At 35.2% G+C, this 16,925-nt stretch overlaps 5 protein-coding genes across 5 annotated transcripts; 4 read left to right on the top strand and 1 right to left on the bottom strand.

The window, feature by feature from the left end:
• Nucleotides 1–15: 15 nt before the first annotated feature.
• Nucleotides 16–2,280, bottom strand: ChLim (LIM-type zinc finger-containing protein; the record flags this gene model as incomplete). Its single annotated transcript, XM_020572626.1, has 4 exons — nt 16–1,156; nt 1,238–1,487; nt 1,641–2,041; nt 2,123–2,280. 4 exons carry the CDS (start codon nt 2,278–2,280, stop codon nt 16–18), a joined length of 1,950 nt encoding a protein of 649 aa, XP_020436743.1.
• Nucleotides 2,281–4,539: 2,259 nt separating this feature from the next.
• PPL_01619 (nucleoside deaminase) lies at nt 4,540–5,390 on the top strand (the record flags this gene model as incomplete). Its single annotated transcript, XM_020572625.1, has 2 exons — nt 4,540–4,626; nt 4,716–5,390. 2 exons carry the CDS (start codon nt 4,540–4,542, stop codon nt 5,388–5,390), a joined length of 762 nt encoding a protein of 253 aa, XP_020436742.1.
• Nucleotides 5,391–5,730: 340 nt separating this feature from the next.
• PPL_01618 (uncharacterized protein) lies at nt 5,731–6,679 on the top strand (the record flags this gene model as incomplete). The annotated part of the gene is made up of 4 exons (XM_020572624.1): nt 5,731–5,734; nt 5,903–5,947; nt 6,036–6,497; nt 6,615–6,679. 4 exons carry the CDS (start codon nt 5,731–5,733, stop codon nt 6,677–6,679), a joined length of 576 nt encoding a protein of 191 aa, XP_020436741.1.
• Nucleotides 6,680–6,880: 201 nt separating this feature from the next.
• PPL_01617 (B-box zinc finger protein) lies at nt 6,881–7,975 on the top strand (the record flags this gene model as incomplete). Its single annotated transcript, XM_020572623.1, has 1 exon — nt 6,881–7,975. One exon carries the CDS (start codon nt 6,881–6,883, stop codon nt 7,973–7,975), a length of 1,095 nt encoding a protein of 364 aa, XP_020436740.1.
• A 256-nt stretch (nt 7,976–8,231) lies between these two features.
• docB (DOCK family protein) lies at nt 8,232–16,644 on the top strand (the record flags this gene model as incomplete). Its single annotated transcript, XM_020572622.1, has 7 exons — nt 8,232–8,708; nt 9,135–11,024; nt 11,180–11,441; nt 11,516–13,773; nt 13,853–15,410; nt 15,530–15,566; nt 16,590–16,644. 7 exons carry the CDS (start codon nt 8,232–8,234, stop codon nt 16,642–16,644), a joined length of 6,537 nt encoding a protein of 2,178 aa, XP_020436739.1.
• Nucleotides 16,645–16,925: the final 281 nt, after the last annotated feature.

Raw genomic sequence — 16,925 nt, 5'->3', positions numbered from 1 at the left:
ATTATTATTATTTGTTTATTTGGCTTTTTCTTGTTCCCAACATGGTTTACAATATGGTTTAGAGAAACGTGTAAAAGTAGAACCATCTCCAATTTGTTTGGAGCATTTGAAACATGAGAAACAAGCCTTGTGCCACATCTTTCCGGATGCCTTGACGATTTCACCAGAAAGAATGGGTTTGTTACACTTGGGACATTTGTCAGACTTGGAAGCTTCGATCTTGTCGTGACACACCTTGCAGTGAGGACGGTCATCTCCATGCAAAAAGTATCCAGTTTGAAGAGCAGCATTACAAGAGTCACACTTGAAACAACCGCGATGCCAGAAATGTTTGTTGATCTTTGTTACTTCGTTTCCAACACCTAGCTGTTTGGTACAACCTGCACACTTATCATTGGGATTGTATCCCTCACTCGCACCTGTTGAAGGTTGACTATTGTAACATGGATCACACAACGCCTTGTTTCCGACTTCAAAGAACTCATCTCCCAAAGTCTTTTTGCAATCGGAGCATTTGAAGCATGCGGGATGCCATTTCTTATCGAGTGCCTCAACACCTTGACCTACAACTGGTTTGTTGCAACTACCACAATTGTTGTTGGATGGTCCGCTACCACTGCTACAGGGACCACATAATGGATTTCCATCGGCACCTTTACGGATGGTTTCTCCTGGTTTTTTCAAATCCTTACTGCACTTTTTGCATGTAAAGCAATCTGGATGCCAAGATTTGTCCATCGCCTGTAATACTTGTCCTTCGACCTCACGATTACATCCACCGCAACATCTTTCTTTTTCATGTGGTGAGCAGAAGAGATCACGATCATTACCAACCTTTTGTTTTGTATCCAATGGCTTATTACATTCCTTACATCCTTTCTTATTATTATTATTGTTATTATTGGATGTTGTGGTTGTTGAAGGTTTTGGTTTGTTATCGTGGCTGCAACCTGGTCCGTGTTCATGATGATGATGTCCATGTCCATGATCATGATCCTTCTTTGCAGTTGATGGTGATAATGTTGGTTTTTGATTCTTCTTATTGTTTTGATCATTACATCCTTCGCAATACTTTGCCAAACCTTCCTCAAAGAATCCTTCTTTCAATGGTTTTGAACAACCAGAGCAACTACAATCATCACAAATCTTTTCACCACTAAAAGTAACAATAATATATTATATATGATTGGTAAGTTGATCATCCATAAAGAGTATAAGCTGATTGTTGTTGACTTACTTTACAACATTGAAATTTCCAATCAATGGATTATGACATAGATCACAGATACATTTAGTACAGTATTTCTTTGACTCATCCTTTTCATCTGGAACATAACCATTCTCCAATGAACCATGACATCCAGTACATTCATTATCATGCTTATGTCCATGACCAGCCTTTCCACCACTTGCTTGACTTCCAGCTCCACTTCCACTACCAATCTTTGTTGCGCCAACCATACAATTCTGACACCAAATGTTATTACCTAAAAAAACCAGATATATATTAGCCAACTTGTTATTAAATATCAAATTAATATTTCTAATCACTTCTCACCTCTCTTTCTCTTTCTCCCTCTCACTTAAATTACTCTAATCCTCCATCTTCCAATATCATCACCACCACCAAACTATCATACCTTCCATAAAGAATGGTTGTTTTGGATCCAATTTACAACTGCAATTGCAACAGACAGCACATGAAGTGTGATATTGTTGTGTCAAAGTAGCCAAATAGTTGTTGTCGTTAATTGCTTTCTTACAAGCCGAGCAATTCATCTTTTGGAAAGCCAGTAGATTCAATTGTGGACCCTTGTAGGTACTGATTCCACGAGCTGCACGACCCAACCAATAAAGACTGATAGCTACATTACGAATACGCTTTGCTTCGTAGAGATCAGATGACTCAAACAACTGAGTATCACGCAATCCCAATTGTTTGGCTGCCTTGATGAAAAACGAGAGGTTCTCACGATATGCAAAATCTGTAGTGGCTGGATTTGTCTTTGGTACAATTCCCGGTTTTATTTGATTGATTAACCTTACATTTACAAATGTAGATAAAATATTAATGATGATTAATAATTATTAAAATGCCAAATCATACGAATATGTGACATACTTGCATAGAAATAAACCATTCTTTAGAGATGCTTGAAAATCATCGGATGGAAACTTTTGTTGGATGACAGCTTCGATCCATTCACGTGACTCTTTCAGTGCAAGATCAAGATTGTAAGCACTACTAGAAGTCCAATTACCTTTAATTGTTTCTGACATTTCGTCTTGTTTTATTTCAAATTATTACAAATATTATATAAACTAAATAAAACCAGTGAAATTTAATTAAACTTTAAACTTAAAAATAAATATAATTTAATTTAAAATAAAAAAAAAAAAACCCAACAAAATCATCTTTTTGGTTTACATTCTTTGAAAATTGGTCCACCATCAAGATTATTTATTTTATTAGTTTATTGACCCACCCATTCACTTGCCCCAAATCAATCATGATTGAACTTCAACCATCAGTTAAATTATAATAATAATCTTTTATTAAAATAGCTAGTTTTTAAAGATAGATAGAATAGACCTTTCTCTTATCACTTAGAAATTGTATCATAAATAATTAAAATAATAATGTAGATAAAAATAATAAATACAAACTATCTTATGTACAGAAATATTATTAGAAATGAATAGTTATTCAAAGAGTAGTATTTTGAGATAAAAACTGAATTAGTAGTTGGTTGAAATGTCACAAAAATGATCATAGAAGATCTGATCTAAAATAAAGTTGACATGTGTCTGATGGTGATCACACGATGACAACAACAACAATGACACGATCTTTAAATAGATTGGCTTGGTTGGACAAGTCCAATCAGTTACCGATGAAATTTGAAGTGTGTCATGTGTGTGTGACTTTCCTGTTTTTAGTAAAATAACAAGAATTGACTTGTACAACCTTATATATGTTTAATCACAAAACTGCTGTGTGTTTTAGGTGTTTGTTGTTAGACATCTAAATTAAGAAGATTTCTAATTATATTTATCATCATGATAGAGAGTTATATTAATTTTTTATAAAAAATAAACTATTAATTCTGATCAGAGCTTGCAAAACATTGATGATGGTGAGGGATTAAAGATGTCAAAAACTTTTTGTTTTTTTTTTTTTTTTGATTGATTTTTTAAAGTTTTGACCAATCCAATCAATTCTATTCATTCGGTTGTGGTGATTAAAGTCATAAAGACAAATAGTGCAAAAAAAAAACGGTTTAGTACTTAAACTAAAAAACGAATAAAAGTCATTCTTAAATCAGCGGGCAACTTTAATATTTAGTGATTTATTTGCATCACCCAGGTTTATTTTATTTTCATTATTCAATAAGATTTATGACAGTTTGTTTTTTTTCTTAATATTACTATTTTTTTTTTTTTAGTTTTTTTTTTAGTTTTTTTTTTAGTTTTTTTTTTGGTTTTTCAACTATACAATACCACCTAAACCATAGAACTGAATATTATTGATTTTAATAAATTAATTATCTCCGAGTTTCAATCATCTCCACTTGATCTTGATTGGGTAGTTTTTGACATTAGCTCAAAAGAGATTTATCAACATGTTTTGTTGAGGTAGGTGCAGCTAATCAGTTAATTATCGATAAAAATTTTCATTAATTAGGTGTGATGAAACGAGATTTTTCTATAAAAACGAAAAATTCAAATTTGTTCCCTGAAACAATATTTGCACGATTGTTCTGATTGGTTGTTGTTCAAAAATTTCACTATTACACTCTGGGAGGTTTGGAGGGGTTAATAAAACGTTTTGAATCTCAGTGTAGTTGTTTTTCCTAAAATATACAAATCAGAATACCTGATTGTCTATGATGAAGGGTGAGAGGTCACCATGACCACCCCACTTTCATTTCTTTGCCTTGCCCACAACAATCCAACAACAACACCCAAAATATACTATGCAAGAATATGCTGTGAAAACAAAACAAAAGACAACAAAGTAAAATTTGAAAAAAATGAAAAATAACAACTCAAGGAATTAATTTCAAATCCAAACCCTTCAAATCAATCAACTAACCAAATTTGATTAGATTCAATATGATAACTGTTCTGTTCTCAACAACACAAAAAACACAAATCACACAAAAGACCATCAACAATACGGATACAGCAAAATAAATATTGATGCGTTTTGACACTTGATAGATTGGCGCACTCACACACGAGATTGAATTCTTTCAAAGTTATTGACCAACCAAATGGGTATACACTCTATATACGCATATATAGAGTTTTTTACTCTTTGATATAGTTTCAGCTTCATCTGACTGACCAGTTATCCTGTGTCTGTCTCACCACCCAAAGCGCCAACAACAAAAACAAAAAAAAAATAATATTTTTTAAATTTTATTTTTATTTCTATTTCTCCAAAGCTCTGAATATTTAAATCTGAACTAGTTCATCGTCATTCTCAATCATTTAAATAACATATCTATTGTATTCATATAATAATAATACACAATGTACAAATATATTTTCGCTATTTTGGCTGTTATGTTTGCAGTCTCCTCTGCCTGCTCCAACTCACCCTGGAAAACTGCTTCACCAGTAAGTAAAATAAATATATATATCTTAACTACACTTAGATTAGTCAAATTGGATAACAAACAAACTAACATTAAATTGCTCATTAATAGTCAGTTGTCAAGTTACCAGCTGATTTGTCAGCTGCTGAATTGGCTTTCCACGAAGCCAAGATGATGGAAATTGCTCAATATGCCATCAACGAAACCTACCACAACAATAAGATTCCAAATGCCATCTTCACTGCTTCGATCGTTCATCCAAACGGTACCACTATCTGTATGGACAGAAACAGAGGTGAGGATTCTTCCATCAGACACGGTGAGACCCAAGTTATCTTGGCCTGTTCCGAGAAGTTCAAGAAAAACACATGGAAGGGATACTACTTGTACACCACCGGTGAGTCATGTCCAATGTGTCAAGCTGCCATCATGTGGGCCGGTTTCGACAAGGTCATCTACGGTACCTCTGTCAAGACTTTGTACTGTGAGCTCTGCATGTCCCAAATCTTGGTTGAATCCAACTTCATCAACGGTTACGGTTACGGTTTGAACGATGCCGGTAATGTTACTCTTGAGATCATCGGTGAAGTCCTCACCAATGTCACCACCCCACAAGTCTTCAGAAACTGGTGTCCAGGTCAGGGTAACGAAACCTTCTGGACCATCCACCCAAAGTGTAACAGCGATTACTCACCATCCTGTGTCAATGGTTCTTCGATCCTCTCTACCAACTTTGTTTTCACCTTCGTTGCCATCATGGTCATCGCTATCTCAATGTTATTTTAAATTATAATTTAATTTAGAAAAACAAAATATTATATTATTAGTCAAAAAAAACACAAATACGATTGCTAACTTTAAAAAAATTAAAAAAAAAGCTACAATAAATTATTTGTATATTTAAAAAAAACAAAAAAAAAAAAACCTAAAACAATATCTAATTAAATAATCAATTAACTGACCATCAAATCTAAATATATATAATTTTAGTAAAACAAGAAGTGGGTTTCAAAAAAAAATAGGCTTTGGTACCAGAGGAAAAAAGTAAAACGATCGATATTTTTTCAAAAATTAATATTTGTCCTTTTGGTCTCGTAATGGTATGGGTTGTTTTGGTTTCAAAATAATGGGTAATGGAATTGCGTGATACCATTGTTGTAAAAATAGGTTTTTTTTAGTCAGATATTTTCGTTTATATTTTTGTAAACTTGTTTATAATCATTATTTCATTCTTACATTATAATTTTTTATTTAATTATCTAATCTAAACATGAATAAAATAAATATTATTATATTAGGTTTATTGATTGTACCTATTGCATTATTAGTTGTATCTTTTACAAGTAAGATCAAATATTAATGAATATAATTTCAACTTCAAAAAAAAAAAAAAAGTAAGAAATCTAACTAATATTTTAATTATTTTTTTAGGACCATGGTATCAAACAAAACTGGATAGTGGTGAAAAGTTAATTTACAATTATAAAACTATAAAGATTGAAGATCAACCATATAAAAACTATACTGTTTCCTTTTCAGTTCCTTTCGATGACAAGACAGATCTCATTCATAGTTTGAAAGTTTTTCAATCTACCTTTGTTTTTGCTATCATGGCTTGGTGTATGCATGTCATTGCAGCAGGTTTCATTCTAGTCGGATTGTTTGGTAAACTACCAGAGATGCTTCACTTGGTACCAAAGATCGTTGTACCAGTTGCATTGGGATTCACTCTCATCTCGCTGTTCATATTTCTAGGTCTGCCAAAGGCAATCGATATCGATTGCAGCAACAACGATAACTTTGGAGCTCTCTGTTTGCCACTGGGTCAACGTGACAAATTGGTAGGTTCGAGTGACGGTTCTAAATGGGGACCACTCGAAGGATGGGCAACTGGTAAGTACATAAATAATAGTTTACTATTAACATTCACTCATTTCATTTCTTTTGAATCAAAAACAAACAAAAATTAACTTTTCTTATTTTCTTTCTTTTTCTTATTTATTCAAAAAGTTGTTGCTTCATCTGCATTTAGTTTGGGTGCAACAGTTGTAACTTTAGTCTTCCAAAAATTCTAAAAACACTAAAAAAGGAAATAAATAAAATATAAAAATAAAAATAAAACTGTAAATTTAAACACATAACAAACAATAACTTGTATTTTGAATCACTTTTCTGAGAAAAGTAAAAAGGTGTTTAGAATTTAACTTTTTTTAAATCAAAAATAGATCTGGTGAACAAACAACAAATATTAGCTCATTAATAATATATCATTGATGATGGATCAACATCAAAATTGTTTAGTTCATGCAAAGTCTATAGAGTATATATGTTTGACATGTACATCTCTACTGTGTTCAAGATGTGTTGTTTCACAACACAATGGACATCAACTTGAAGATTTAGATAGTTTAATATCAAATTTCGATAATAATAATAATAATAATAATAATAATAACAATAGTAATATAATTAATTATAAATATATGAATGGTAGATTAAATGATTTATGGAGATTACTTAAACAACAAGTAGATTGTCATCGTAGTTTAATTGGTACAGAGCAATCGATTGTGGATTTCTATCAATCATTACAACAGTACATACAGAATGAACTTGAAAAGAGAACACAACCAATCAAGATGCAGATTGAAAAGACACAGCAAACTGTAATCTCACTACTCAACGAAATAAAATCAATAGATAATATCATTAGATCATTTTCAATGGAATGTAATATAGATAGTCTATCTTTATCTGATAAATATACATCATCATCATCATCATCATCATCTTTTTATAATAATAATAATAATAATAATAATAATAATAATAATAATAATAATAATAGTTATATAAATAATAAAGTAATAGATTTACAATCAATTATAAATAGTATTAATAGTATAAATAATATAAATGATTTTATAAATGTTTTTAAAACATCTTTATTTACAAATAGCAATAGTAATATTAGTAATAATAATAGTAATGATAGTTTATTTTCTAATCAAAATGGTAAATCATTGGGTATTATATATCAATATCTTACAATGTATAAGAATTTTAAATATGATTATCCATTTGGTTATCAAGTACATTTCAATCTCAATATTGTCAATGATCTAAAGAATATGCTTGCTTTCTGTTTTGATTTGGTGCGTGAGAGTAATGATCACAGCTATAGCTATACTTCAAATAGTATTGTTGGTATTTCTGATACGACAGCGGTAAACAACAATCTACATATGAGTACTACTCAGCAACCTCATCCTAGAGTAGGGATCTTTTCATTTGGAATTGATGATGGTAGATCCGTTGCCTATATCTATGATATATTCAACAACAGCACTTCGCTAGATTGCTGGGCGTAAACTGGTGACCAACGACGATGAAAACATAAGGATCTATACGATGGGTTCGGTTGTTTGTGCTCGTTCTTTTGTTTATGTATTCGGGGGAACTTGGACATCGAATTCTTTCTCGCGGTTCTCGCTCGTCACCGGACAGTGGGATAAGAGCGGTCCGCTGGTCAAGCTTGGCTCCAACGTCTCGGCGTGCTACGACCGCGTCGCCACTATCTACTTGCTGTGTGGCGCCAACCTCGTAATCTACAACGTCGATAGCAACATGGCAGTGGAGCACGCCGATATTCTAGGAGCGATAAGCTCGAGTTTGCTTCGGTACATGTTCCCCTTCTACTTTGACGGCGCTGTCTACGTCTTCTTGGTGGACAACACTGATTCGCCAGTCTCACTGCTCAGACTAGATATCCGCACCTTCACCTACAACGTTCTCAACCAGCAGTACTACCGATTCGATGGAATCAGATCGGCATGCTTCGATACCGATCACCACCAACTCTATATTCTCGATGCCAACTTCCACTTTCACCGCATCACCATGTCGACTGGCGAGCGTGTCAAACTTCAGTCACTCGCTCATTCACTCCAACGTCAAACTCCACCGGCATCAATGGTATACCTAAAAGAAATACAAACAATAACAACAAACACAACAACCACAACTATTCAACACAATATTTATCTACTACATGGTAGACAATTTAAGAATCACAGATACTCTATCGACAATGATCAGTGGGCAGTAATAGAAGACAGCGATCCGTCTATACGTTATGATTGTGGTGCGACAAAAATCGAATATTGATAAATCTTATTTTTATTACCCCCAGCTGGACACCCACACAAATCTTAGATCAAAAAACAAAAAAACCTTGCCAAAGATCTGAAATAAAAAATATTTAATAAAATAAAAAAAATCTTAACCTATTTTTTGGTTTTTTTGGTGCTTGAAAAAAATAACTAAAGCCAAAAAAACACCCACAGTGCCAATTAGTATGCGCCAAACACCCACAAATCAATCAAAGCAAAAGGATTTTTTTTGATTGTTTGTTATAATCACAAGTTTAATATTATTTATTTATTTAGATATCTTTTGTATTTTTTGTTTTTCATATATATATATTTAGTAATTACCAAATTCGAAAGTTAGTTTTAGTCAGTTTTATAGAGTTCTTGGGTAGTGTGTGCGATGAGTAATCCAAAACAACCAATTGGTACGAATACAAATGGTGGACCAGAAATAAATAGATTGCCTGTTTTGAAATCAACTGTACAAATACCTTGTAATTCTAGTAGTCAGAAGTCGTCACCTGATTTATCAAACAACAATGAAAGTGGAAATGACGGTGCTGTTAAGCCAAATCCATTCGGTGCAAAATTGAAACCTGTTGCGACAAGACCAATATCAACAACAGGATTATCATCACCTTCAATAACAACACCATCATCATCAACAACACCAGCACCAACAACATCAACACCAGCATCAACAACAGCATCGCCTGCAAGTAGACCACTTCCAAAACCAGCACCAACAGTGACACCTTCACCAACAACACCATCAACAGTAACACCAACATCATCGACAATAAAACCAGCACCATCTGTATTGAATAGATTCCCACAACAATCACCAGCAACAAGTACTGATACAACATCAAAACCACCAGCTAGAAACTTTGTTATTAAAAAACCTGCACCTGTAGTTTCACAACCTTCAACATTGGCACCACTATCAACCACACAACCAAAAATCACACCACCAGCTTCACCCACACCAACCTCTACACCATCAACACAATCAATTGAAACACCAGCGGCAGCACCTTCTTCACCTGTAAATAAAAACTCTGAAGTCAAATCACCTGATCTTCACAACAACAATGAACCAGTAACAGTCAACAACAACAACAATAATAATAATATTAACAAACCAATAGAAGTTGCAGTAGAAAGAAAATCAGTTATTATTTCACCAGATGTATTGTTATCAGCAAGTGATAGTACAACTATTTCAATAGCGTCAACTCCAGATGCAGGTGTTGGACAACCAAAGAAAGTGATTAATAAACAATGGAAACCAGTTGCACCAACTAGTTTGTCACAGTCGACCATTCCAATTGCACAGGCTGTCAATAGCGAGACATCGGAAATCGCTATCAAAGTCACAAAGAATCTTCAAGCTAGCGCAGCAAAGTCGGTTCAACGTGAGCGACTGAGAGTGCTGGCATCGCAATCCGGTGACTCTATCACACTCACACAGAAGCGTGGTGATATCATTGAGGTTGTAGAGCGTGGCCATGACAAGCGCTCGTACATTGGACACAACGGTTACAAGTCGGGTGCATTCTCCATTGGAAACACCAAGACAATGTCACCGCTCTCCGCAGAACCACCTGCCAACGCTGACTATGCAGTTTGTGTTAAGGACTACCGTGCTCCCAACAACAAATCGCTTACCATCATGCGTGGCGATGTTCTAGTGATTTTGGAACGCACCTCTGGAACCAATTGTATCGGTAGAATGAAGCATGGACTCGATGGTTGGAGTGAGGCAGGCGAATTTCCACTGGAAGCTGTCAGGATTGTTTCGGTGTCCGAATATCATCTGCACAGCGATGTCATGGAGATTCTCATGGAAAACTCGGAGCGTTCGCTGGACAATCTAGACGAGTCTAAGGATATGGAGAAACGACAGCATGCATTGAGGGAACGTGTTAAAGCTATGCAGTTGGTGCAGGATCGTCTGCTCTCAGAAGTCGATGCATCGAACGCTTTGAAGTTGCAGGCAGAGTTGAGACAACAGGTCGAGTCGATCGGAGCACAGCTAGGAATCGAGTATTTCGTTGCCAATAAAACAACTGGACAACTTTTAACGAGCGAGGAGACCGCTTCACCTATCACGTTGTTGCGTGAGCACTACCACATGATTGGTGAGAAGCGTTCATTCAAAACCGACAAGTTGGCAGCTAGCAACAAGACTGCCGGTAGTGAGATTGACAGTAACGCCGCTGGTGGAGCCACTGGAAAGTGGGAGTACGGACAACTGGTTGTCGATGTAAAACTCACGAAATTTCTCTCGGTTGTCACCAAAAAAATTTGGAATTCTACTTTAGTCTATACAATTTCGTTCAGGCACGAGCCATTTCCGAGCAGATCACTTTGATTTCGAACGAAGGACAAGCACCGGCTTTCACAAAGCTACTGTTCAAGGATATTGAACCATCGGATATTACAGAGGATGTTGCACTGCTCGTTCGTGTTGTACGTCGTGGAGCAATGAAAGATCTCAGTAGCACCGTCGACACTCAAAACAAAAAAGTTAGTAACGCCGACTTTAGACGTCCATTTGCATGTGCCATTCTCAAGTTACACTCTGCATTCTCCGACCAAAACATAGGAGTTTTTGAAAAAGAATATAATCTTTCACTTTGGACAACATCAAGTGATGTCAATTTTTCAACAATTCCAGATTGTAAGTTATAATAACTTTTTGAAAAGCAAATCTAATTCTATTTAGAAAATTAACTTTATTTTTTTCAATAATAGTCTTATCAAAGAGTAATAATGATGAAGAATTGAAAAAGAATGGTGTGGAACCAGTACCGAAACCAGCTGTAGGTGCTCAATATCAATTGCAAATCTCTACAGCATTTTATGATCAGCCATATAAGAAATCATTGGAAAAGTGGTCGGATCTAGCCAAGTTACCAAAAGCTGAAAAATTGGAACACAAAGTAGTGCTCAATGAAAGAAAGCATCAACTGTACATCACTTTGGACAGTGGTAAATTCATGCAAGGCAAAAAGATAGAGATATCGGTACGTGTTCGTATGGAGAATGGTGATTTCCTTCCTTTTTGTTTGTCACTTGGCTCCGCTTCACAGCTGGTCAGTGAGCTAAAGACAGTTGTCTACACATCTACTTCGCCAGTCTGGAATGAAATGATTCACATCGATGTAAGTCCAGATAAATTCCTCCAGGCTCACTTATTGTTCACCGTGAGAAGTGCCTCATCCAAAGCCAACAAATCCAATGTTTTTGCTTTTGCATTCCTCAAACTTGGTGGCGCTGACCAAGTGGCGTTGTCGAACGGCGACCACAGTTTGGTGCTCTACAAAGCATCGTCAGACACTATCTCCAACAACTACATCACCGAGGACTTGCCCGCTACACAATCGGGACTTACTTCACAATCGGACAAGCTAGACAAATCGAAATTCTCAGTGCGCAAAAACGAGTCGTTGAAAATCAAGTCACTTTTCCACACCACCCAATTCGTCCAACATGCAGTCATCTCACAGTTGATCGATTGGAAATCCAACGAAGCATCGATTCCAACGATTTTGGACAAATTTAAATTTGTTGACTCCATTTCAATCATGCGTAATCTCACTGGAATTATTGACGCACTCTTTAAGATCTACGACTCCAGTACCGCTGGTTCTCTGTTTATTGTCGAGCCGGTTGCACTGCTTGTTTACAATGCCATCGTATTCATCATTGGTTTGCTGACCGACGAGAGAACCAATCGTTTCAAACACTTCAAAACAGTGTTGGACGAGTACATCCAGAATCAATTCAGTGGTGCAATGGCGCATAAGCATCTCTTGAACTGTTTGTCCTATCACATGCAAGACTTCTCCTCAAAGGAATCAGCCAAGATCTCTTCGACTTTGAAAGCACTCGACTATATCTTCCAGCTGATTGTCAAGTCTAGAATTGTATTCCTGCAGCAACAGAGTGGAAACAAGCTGTCTTCGGAGCATTCTGATCAACAGTGGCGTGAGGACATCTCAGAGTTTTTGGCGATTCTCAACAAGCTGATGTCCAACAACTCACCACAGTTGATCGTAGTCCAAACACTCGCTCTGAGAAACTTTGCCAATATGATGAAAGGATTGACCAACTTTTTCGGAAAACAGCAACTCTGTGAGATTCTCTGTCAGTTCATTGAGAGCGTGCACATCAGTGAGAAACAAGAGCATCTCAATTCCTACAAGCTTACGATCTTCTTCCAGATTCTCTCTGGTCCGCTTCCTCTCGACGGTGAAACAATCCCATATCTCTTGCCAACACTGGTCAACACAATGGATCACCACTTTATGAATAAGGGAGAAGAGTATCGTCTTTCCAGTCAGTTGTTGGCGTTGGCTTTGGAGTCATTGGAGCATATCAAAGACACCGACAACAAACAACGATCGCTTTGTACCATTCTCAAACTCTATCCAAAGTTGATGCAACTGGCCGATTCTGTGATGTCAGAGATCAACTCTACACCTTCAAACATTTCGCTGAGTTACGACACCACCTTCTTTATCACTTCGGTACTGACAATCTTCAATTACCTGGCAGACTTTGGCATTACCAACAAGTATATCATTGACAACAGTCACATTGAAACAACACGTACCAATGTGAGACGTGTTCTCAAAATCCTAGAGGGATGGATGACCAGACAAGTATTCACAAGTCGCTGGCCAACCATGCAGCTGATCCACCATCGCATTACAATGAAGATGGTTGCCATCCTCACAACCTTTATCTACAGATGTTCACCACTACAACAGCAAATGTCCGATCTAGACATGTGGAACACATTCCTAACTCTCCAGTTCAGTCTTATTCTCTCTCCATTCCTCCGATCCAGCAAGAATCGTATCAACAGACACCATTACATAAGTCCGTCCATCAAAGAAATCAGAACTAAATCAATCGTTAGCATTAGAGACAATTGGTCATACATGTCAACCAATCAAAATCATTTTGTTCAACATATTGTGCCATTGTTACTTGCATCATTATTGGTATGTTAAAAATAATAACTCAAAAACAAAAAAAAAAAAACAAAGAATAGAATACTAATATATCTTTTAACAATTAAAGCATCAAGATCATCAAGTTGATGAATTAATTCAAGATCTATTCTTCTCAGTTATGAAATTAGATTTTACAAGTGATAAGAAACCTTTTAGAAGAGTTGAAACCAAGACAATTGAGATTTTGGATAGAATTATCATTAGAGTTGGCGAAGCAGATGAACAGCTGTTTAGAAACTTCCTCACTGTCAGATTATCTTCATTCTTTGCCGAAACCGAGGTTATGGACGAAAAGTTTAGAACTGAAGCCAAAGGCTTCATCGATAATATCAATCATTTGTTAGGTTTACTCTTTGATTTCAGAACGTTACCAAACGATCGTTCGTTTGAAGAGGAGCGTACCATTGCTACTTTGAAGATGATGGAGTACTTTAAGGATCGTAAGGATACCTACATCAAGTATCTCCACGAGCTACTCAACCAACACATCAACAGCAGCTACTTCACAGAGGCTGGACATGCTTTTATGTTGCATTCCGATCTCTACCAATGGGGAACGACCACCGTTCCACCCTTTACATTCTCAACACCCGATCATCCGACTCCTCACACATTCCCACAGGAGACTGCCACCAACAGAAAGATTCGTCTTCTCAAACTCGCCGTTCAGTATCTCGATAAAGGACAGGCATGGGAGATCTGTGTCAAACTGATACAGGATCTCAAGGAGCAATACGAAGAGGAGTACAACTTCCGCGCGCTCTCCGAAGTGCTATCACAAGAAGCCGACTTTTACGAGAGAATCCTCAGTACCGAACGTTTCTACTCTGAGTACTTCCGTGTTGGTTACTACGGTCGCAAATTCCCACAGACCATTCAGGGTAAGGAGTTTCTCTACAAAGGATTCGAGCTGGAGCGTCTCTCTGACTTTACCAGCAGAATCCTCGCCAAATTCCCCAATGCAGAACTGCTCAAATCGACATCGGAGCCGACTCAGGAGATTCTCAATGCCGACGCACAGTATCTTCTCATCACAATTGTCAACCCTTCGAGTCGCGAGGAAATAGAGAACCGAACACGACCGGTAATCGAAGGAACACCGGCCAACTCACGAAGCTACCTCAAGCGCAACAACGTCAATGTATTCGTCTACTCGAAACCCTTCAAAAAGACAACAGTAAAGTCAGGAAACGAATTCGCTGACTTGTGGATTCGTAACCATTTCCTCATTACCGACTCGACGTTCCCAACGATTCATCGTCGTGCCGAAGTCATCAAGAAGAAGGAAGTCGAGGTGTCGCCCGTCGAGAACGCACTGAACTCTGTCACTCAAAAGACGACCGATCTCGAAGAGATGATCAGCAAGTACGAGTTGAACCAACAACTCAACTTGAACCCACTGGCAATGGCGCTGAACGGTATGATCGACGCCGCAGTCAACGGTGGTATCAACCTCTACAAGGAAGCGTTCCTCGGTCCGACCGCCGGCCCCGACGTCAACAAGGAAATCTCCAACAAACTGGCGTTGGCACTCAAAAAGCAGATAGACATACTCGACAGAGGAATGCAAATTCATTCCATCCGTTGTCCAGAAGAGATGAGAGGATTACATGAAAAACTTGAATGTAAGTAAAATTAAATCATTAAGACAAGAATATTCAAAAAAAAAAAAAAAAGAAATGTTTACTAACTATCTAAATTCTCTTTTGGAACTTTTTCATTCATTTCAAAAAAAAAAAAACAGCATTATTCCCAAAGATAAAATCAGATGTTATGTCATTGTAATAATATTATACTTATACTAAATTATTTAACCTCAAACTTAATAAAAAATAATTAATTGTGACCATTCATTTATGCTATTCAATTAAACAAAAAAAAACAGTTAAAAATAACTTATTTTTTTTAAAAACATAATGGTTTTTTAGTGAACAAAATTTCCCATTCTAATTTATTTTGGGATGTGCTAAAGAAGATTTCGCATCAAAAAAAAAAAAAAAAATTAATTTGTTAATAATCTTTGTGGGTGGTGCAAACAATAACAAAACTCCCACACATTAATTAGGTATTTTTTTTCCAAACACACAATTACTTTCTATCAGTTTTATGCATGCAAATCATTAGAAACTAAATAATTATAACAGACATCAACAAATAACTTTGTTTTTTACTTTTTTTTTATTGTTTTGTTATTTTTATTTTTATTTTATTCATTAATTTCCTTAATTAATTGATTAGAAATCTGTCAAAGCATAATTATTAATAAACACACACAATACACTCTTTAGCAAATTATTATAATAATAACGATAACGAACATTATTATTATTATATATATCTTTAGATTTAAAAAGCGAACTTAGTTAAAATCATCATTAAATAATCAATCAAACAAACAACAAGCAAACAAACTGTTGTTTATTTTATTTTTTTTACTTTTTATTTATAATTAAATCTTAGAGATTTCTTTTCATTATCATTCATATATATATAGATGTTCTACAATTAATAACTTTATAATTATATATTAAATCATCAATATTTTCATTTCATATCAACTTTAAAGTTCCATTTTTAAATACTTGTATATATATATTTTTAATATTATTCTTTTTCAATTTACTTGTTTATTTATATTTTTTATTTTGTGTTGAAGGGGGAAAAACAAGGTAGAAGTAAGGTACATACGATATAAATATTACTACAACTTTACTTTTAATAACTTAAAATACGCTAACTAAAAGTAGTTTTAGTTACTTTCGTAAGGATCTTTACTTTATTTTTCCTTTTCTTTTTATAATTAGAATTAGAAAGCGTTTTGTTTACTTTGAATATATACATTTATATATGATTGGTTAATTATTATTGTATAATTTCATTGATTTTTATTTTTTTATCTTTTTTATCTGTATATAAATTTATTATTTCTAATTCTAATAACCAACAAAAAGCAACAACAACAAACAATAACAACAACTAATAAACTTAAAAGCGCATATTAAATTAAACCCTCTTCACATTATTATTGTTTTTTATTTTATATTTATATTTATATATATTCATATTATAAATTCACTTAAAGGTTATCAATCCTTAAAATAATAGCATTTTTGTATATATATATATAATTAATTATTATT

The sequence above is a fragment of the Heterostelium album genome, assembly GCF_000004825.1.
Source record: "Heterostelium album PN500 unplaced genomic scaffold PPL_scaffold2, whole genome shotgun sequence".
In the NCBI taxonomy this organism is placed as follows: Eukaryota; Evosea; class Eumycetozoa; order Acytosteliales; family Acytosteliaceae; genus Heterostelium; species Heterostelium album.
Note: the sequence above shows the minus strand (reverse complement) of the source record. Positions and strands in the feature narration are given on the sequence as shown.